Source organism: Ammospiza nelsoni, chromosome 3 (genome assembly GCF_027579445.1).
Source record: "Ammospiza nelsoni isolate bAmmNel1 chromosome 3, bAmmNel1.pri, whole genome shotgun sequence".
Taxonomy (NCBI): Eukaryota; Metazoa; Chordata; class Aves; order Passeriformes; family Passerellidae; genus Ammospiza; species Ammospiza nelsoni.
Window position 1 is genome coordinate 77,030,500 of NC_080635.1, and position 6,678 is coordinate 77,037,177.

The window sequence follows — 6,678 nt, forward strand, 5'->3', positions numbered from 1 at the left end:
TTGTCTACTGTTTTATCGCCGTAGCTGGAAAGTGGAAGAAGCATGTCAAGGGAATCAAAACAAAGATTCTATATATGGAACAACTATGGTTGGGTCTGAATTTAGATCTTAACTCTACTCAGCCCAGTTCTTCAAATGCTTGTGTAGGCCTAGCTGAATCCACAGTGTTACACCAATTTACCCCTGTTGAAGATCTGGATTTACTGCACTGATCATGTACAATTCTTGGTGGTCATGGTACAGAAGCTGCCTGGGCCCCAAGAGCACATAGGTTATGAGTGCATCAACAACCTGTAGGGACACACATACGGCACATCCATTAAGTGGGGGGTGTTTGCCCCCACACTGCTCTTCCTGTTACCTCATAGGAAATACAGGATTTCTGTACCTCCATCAATAGACAAGCTACTTCCTTCCTGGCTAAAGCAGGGGCAGATGTGACAGGTGAGCTTCTTGCAAGTGGATCTGGAAAGTTCTAGCCATTTGGTCATTAATTCCTACCTTCTCTTTTTCAGATTCAGTGTGAGAAAAATACCTGTGTCAAAAATACCTGTAGAGACTATAAAATAAAACACCTGGTCTCATGGTCTTTAATACAATGACCAAACAGATTGCATAAAGTGTCTTATTCCTGTCATACCAAAAGTCAGCTCGAGAGACAACCAAGTTCCATCTTTATCTGATATACACTTCATGGCCCTGCATCTTCCCCGGTATTTTCAGTTGTACTAACTAATGCAGTAACAAACAGGACCTTCAGCTACAAACAAGAACATTAATTCTCCAGTGCAATGATGGACAGCTTTGAGGCTTTCCTAATGCAAAGAACTGCAGCCAAGTTAAGATCTTTGTTTATTACAATATTTAATTTCCTATGCCTTGGCAAGTCTGCCTCCATCATTTACTTCACCAGTGTGCCACAGAGGCCAATCCCTTAGCATAAGTTTGCTAGCCATGTTTGTGATCCCTCACAATTCTCTGGGCCCAGTAGATATTTGAGGAGTCTTTGGAAGACACAGGAATCATTCCATTAGTGTGGTAAATCTGTTCCCCTGGGATAATCCTGACAAGACAAGTATGAAATAACAGGAACATATTTCTTACTACAATTATTATTTAACCAGAAACAGAAATGTCCTGCCCAGCTGACCTTTGTAGTGTCACCTACAGTCTGACAGTTGAAGTGCCAAGGGTATGGGACCATGCTTTTTGTATTTCATCAATACTGCAGTTAAAGATTTTATTTAAAAGAAAAATAGTAAATGGCACATCATGTAATTGCTATTTATTTCATAAACATGAGGTATTTCAAAGTGCTATAAGACGCAGCACTAAATGTACATCATTGGAAGAAATTAAACACAGAACTTTGCAGTTACCCAGTTCTATGCACCAAACATTAACAAATACATTAACTGGAAGAAACAGGCTAGGAAAAGGCATATATAGTAAATTTCTTTACAAAAGTTTCTTAGTTCAAAAAAGTGATAAAGTAATATCTACTCAAAACTTTCACAACTCATTTTCATACGAAAATATAAGTATCAAATTTAGTTATGTATCAGCATCATACTAAAGTATACAGGCAATGTAAGAATTAGTACAGTACATAACAGAGATTAACAATATATTTGTATACAAAAACATGCTCCTCAAACATTGAGGTATTACAGTACTTAGGTATGAACTTCCAGTCTAATACTGGCAGCAAAAGCCACCTCTCATAACCCAAGACATGTACAAAAGGCAAGTGTGTAGATGGTATTTACAGAAATTCCCACAGGGGCACAAAATGCCAACCCCTAAAGTAACATCTGTTAGAACATAAGCACCATAAAACTTAGGAATGAACATTTTAAAACTCAACTAGATGTCATCAGCAGCTCCAAATGCTCACAACACTTAAAAAAAAAATCCCCACCATCTACAGTTCTTAAGGAGAAAAAACAAAGGCAGTCCATTGTTGTTTGGTAGTCTTGCAATAAACTCCTTGCAAGAAAAATCATTTGCTCTGTACCCGGATAATGCAGTCTGTCGATTAATTCAGGGACTGGATTGAAATTAAAACCAACATTCTTAACGTCAAAAAACACAATTTTTTTATAAAGAATCAAAAATGTGCAAAGTGGCAATGACTGTCCTGATCAGCCAGAAAAAAACCAAAACAAAAAAAAAAGTTTAGCAAGTCCGCTTGTAATCTATTTTCTTTAGTAATTGTTCTTGTCTGGCTTGCAATTTTTCCTTTTCTAGCAGTAACTTCTGCTCCTCTGCCTGAAGAGAATGAACATACTCAGTGGCTTTTTTCAAGATCACAACTTTTGCAGCTTTCTCATTTTGAACCAGTTCTGGAACATGGTCCCTTAAAGTGAGGAAACTTGACCGTAGATCATTACGTCGTTGACGCTCCAGGATGTTATGGTTGCGTCGACGTTCACTGTCCTCTGAATCAGAGTTTCGAGGACTCGAACTCTTAAGCTTTGGTTGGATCGTGGGTTTTACTGGACGGGGCACCTCGACTTTTAACTTCTTCTGTGGTGGAGACTCTTCAGTCTCCACAAATGGAGAAGGAGCGGCATAATTATGCTGTTGGTGAATTGGGGCACAACGCTTGAGTATGAGTCCATTCTGCTGTGTCCTGACTGATGAAAAAGTGGTATTCTTAGGACGCACTGTAATAGTGAGGGTGGTAACAGACTTGTTGGTAGAGGAGCGTCTTTTCTCCACTGTAACAACATCTATTTCTTCTTCTTCATCCTCTTCCTCCTCATCTTCATCATCTTCTGGTAATAAAGGACAGAAAATAAAACAGACATTATTCTCCCTGAAAATACCTTGATTACAAGTATCGGTATTTATTGACAAAATACATATCCAGTAAAAGCAGTAATGAAACTGATGGCAAAACCGGGGTGCACCCACCATCTGCAGTCAGATATAGATCTGTAGAAGTATGTAATACACATCAAATCAGCAAAGAACAGAGATGTCTGAAAGCTTAGTAAGTTTGATGAGATGGGTTTTTTTAAACACATCTAATTTTCAATCAAAATGGGGCTACCACCCACATAATCACAGTGGCAGAAAAGAATTTTTAGACAGAATGTATGTAGTTTGAATGGAATCGTCAAGTTGTGGCACAAAAGGCAAGCACAGAGCCACAACACAGCCCCTGCTTGGTAGAAAAGCAGCCGGAAAACAAAACAATCGCTGGGTTTGTTCTGAGGCAGAAGGTGAAGCTGCTCCAGCCGGGGACCCTTTAAGCCGGCGCTTGGTGCACTGCCAAGAAGACAGCTGTTGGAAGTGCTTCCTCACCCAAAGCTGTCAAACCAGACATTAAAGGGACAGCAGGCTCTGAAACCCGGGACGGATCACCAAGTTTGCAGTGGTGGTCACAGGGACCAGCTCATCTACACACGCCAAACCGCGGTTCAGCCCAAGGGGACTTCTCTGCGTACACACACACAGCATGTTTGAAGCATTTTAGGCTCTGTCAGTACAAGCGCTGCTCTAAGGGTTCCGGGGTCTAGCTCCAGCCTGCCCGCACGGTGCCTAAGGGAACGCGCACACGGTCATCCCCCGTAAACCTGTGCCCAGGGCGGCGGTGGCAGCCGCACTGCCACCCCCCCGAGCCCCCCGGGGGCAGGAGACTGTCAGGGCGCCGGAGGCTGCCCAGCTCCGCGCAGCGCCTCCGGGCTGGAGCCACTGCCCGGTGAAGGCTCCGGGCCGGCCGCAGCCGGCACAGGGCGAGGGGCGGGCGGGGGCCGCCCCCGGGCCGTGCCCGCCGCCCCCGCGCCTGCTGCCGCCTGCCGGCCGCCCCGCGCCCCGCCCGGCGCCGGGCTCAGCGCCCCGCCCGCCCCCGGAGCTGCCGGCGGGGGCCGCACCGCCACCCCCGTCCCCACCTCCGCACCCTGGGGCCGGAGCGCTTACCCGAGTCGCTGAGCGTGTCGTCCCCGGAGGAGCTGCTGCTGCTGCTCGCCCGGCTGTCCCCGGCGGGGCGCGGCGGGCGGCCGCCCCGCGCAGCCCCTCCGCCCGCCGCCGGCGCCTCCCGCTTGTTGACGGGGAAGGGGAAGACCACGGCCGGGTCCACGCACTCGGGCACGGCGCCGCCCAGCTCGGCGCGGGCGCTGGCGGGGCTGCCCGCGGCCCCCGGGGGCGGCGGCGGCGCGGCGGGCGCCTTGCTCTGCAGCTTCTCGCTCACCGCCCGCTCCAGCTTCTCGCGCGCCGAGAAGCCGCTCCACATGCAGTCCTGGATGATGATGGAGTTGAGATTGTTCGTCACGCCGGGGCCCGTCTCGAAGAAGTCCCCTCCGTCCATGCCGCCCCACAGGTCGGCCTCGGGCGGCAGCAGCAGCAGCTCCGATGCCCAGTCCACGGGGTCGGTGGGGCGGCAGCCCCAGAGAGCCGCTCCTCCCCACGGCACCGGGCCCCCTCCCGGAGGGTGCTCCTGCAGCCCGGCCCGGCTGGGAGACAGAGGAGGGGTGGGCAACAGCTCAAACTTTTTCCAGATGTCCTCGCCCGGGGGAGCGGAGTCCGGCCCGCACAAATAAAAGTCATCTTCGTCCGGGTAGAAACAAGGCTGCAAAGAGTCAAACTCGAGGTCTGGGTTTTTACTGACCATTCCTGGCATTACGAGTGTCTTTTTGCTGATCCCTGTGTCAAGCAATAATTTCAAACACAGGTTTTATCGATATTTCCACCAAGAGGAAGAAGAGAGGTTCTCCCACGACCTGAAACTAAAAAAAAAAAAAAAAAAAGAAAAAAAGAAAAAAAAAAGAAAAAATAAAAAAAAAAAGAACAAAACAACAAAATCACAATTAAAAATACGAACAAACAGACACGAACGTGAGTCCCTTCCTCTTAATGGAAGGAAAAAAAATTAATAATCCCATCATAAATAGCAAGCAAGAAGGAGCCTTTAGAAAGTTTAGGGAAAAAAAAAAATCTCACACACCTTTCTCCTCCCGACTCAAGATACTGAAATCAAAGCGCTCAGGTAGTGCTCCCCCGTGCAGAGCCTGCCCCGGCGCTCCGTGGGGACACAGACCCAGGCTGCACAGTCCGGCGGGGATGCACAGCCTGTGTACATAGCCCTCGCCTGCTCGCCCCACACCGCTTCAAACGCTCAAAACAGCACAGTAACTGCAGACAGATGCATGGCTTTGATACCGTAATCTCTCCAGAAAGGCTTCTTAATATGCCAGCAAAAGTAGAGGAAGTTTACTCCTTTTGTCACTGCGGAACAGTGCAAAGGGGAGAGGAGAAAGATGCAAAAAAAAAAAAAAAAAAAAAAAAAAAAAAAAAAAAAAAAAAAAGGGGCGGAGGGGCTCTTTGCAACTTCGCAAATCGCCAGTTCATTCACTCAAAGCGAGCCAGCGAAATCCGCACACAACACAAGGGGGGAGGGGGAGGAGGGGAAATCCAGCAGCAACAGAAATTATCAACCTTATGTAATAACCTCACGCACAAAAATGCATTAAAACCACCCCGGCGCCACCAACAAAGCCTCCTGATTTGCCAAGAAAGCACGGGAAGTTTTCCCCCCTTTTTCCTACAACAACGAGGTTGCAAGGACAGCAACTCCGCACATTCGGCCACTTCATGCACGCAAAGCTCCTGCACACACACCAGCTCTCACCTCCGAGGAGTGCGCGCTGCTGCCCTTCCCGCGGCCGGACCCCCACTCACTACCCACGGCCAGTCAACCACAGCCCCATTCCTCTGCCGAGAGAGAGCTCCGTTGCATCAGACATTAAAAAAAAAAAAAATTAAAAAAAGAAAAATGCTCAAAGTCCAAAAAATCGAGTCAGCGTCTCCCTTCAGCTCGGTTAAGGTAATGCGAAGGAAATCGTTCTGCTGGGTTCACAACAGCTGACGCTGAGACGGAGACCAAAAAGGGGAAAAAAAAAAATCCATGAAAAGCCTTATGATGAAACGCCGAGAAACGCGCCCGGCTCGGCTCAGCTGCGCTCCCGCCCCGCCCCCTAAGCGCCTCCAGGACTGTGCATTTTTCTACTCGGGAAATACATTAAACTGTTTAAAATGCAAAGCAGTAAAGAGGCACCTACAAAACACTGGCGATCTCAATGCGACAGCTCCAAACCAAAACACAAATATCCTCCAGGATTTTCTTATGCTCAGTGAGAACCCCGTTCGGGCTCCGCTCTGCCCCTGCGCTCGCCTTCCCGCCCCATCCTTCCCAGTTCGGCAACTCAAAACGCGATGGGGAATTGATTTATTTGACTGGGGTTTTGTCCTGCAGCCCAGAACCTGCAGCTTCCTCTTCTTACCTCCGTGGTGATGGTGGTGGGTGTGCGAGGGGGAGGAGTGGAGGGGGAAAGGGGAGAGGGGAAAAAAAAGCAGCTGATGGTGTCTATAGCACTTTCCGCGCCCGCCCGCCGGCCCCCGCAGCCTCCCCGGCCTCCGCATCCACCCTCTGCTCGCAGACAGATGACTGTCACTGCCTGCCTTTGAAGCAGCTGGATATTATTAACCCCCCAAAAAGGCATAAAAAAAAAAAGCCAAGTTAAAGAAAAACAAAAAAAAAAAATAAAAAATAAAAAAAATAAAAAAAAAACCCTGACACGCTTGGGAGGGAGCACTGGGAAACAGCGGGAGAATGGCGGGAGAGCCGGCCCCGCCCCCGCTCCACGCGCGCAGGGCGGGGCCGCGCGTTTGGCG

General features: G+C 48.7%; 1 protein-coding gene across 1 annotated transcript; it reads right to left on the reverse strand.

The window, feature by feature from the left end:
* Nucleotides 1–1,163: 1,163 nt before the first annotated feature.
* MYCN (MYCN proto-oncogene, bHLH transcription factor) lies at nt 1,164–6,298 on the reverse strand. Its single transcript, XM_059468324.1, is given in 5 exon segments — nt 1,164–2,780; nt 3,928–4,384; nt 4,386–4,451; nt 4,454–4,733; nt 5,636–6,298. Coding segments are annotated over 4 exon segments (1,299 nt in total). The 5' UTR covers nt 4,628–4,733; nt 5,636–6,298; the 3' UTR covers nt 1,164–2,178.
* Between the last annotated feature and the right edge of the window lie 380 nt (nt 6,299–6,678).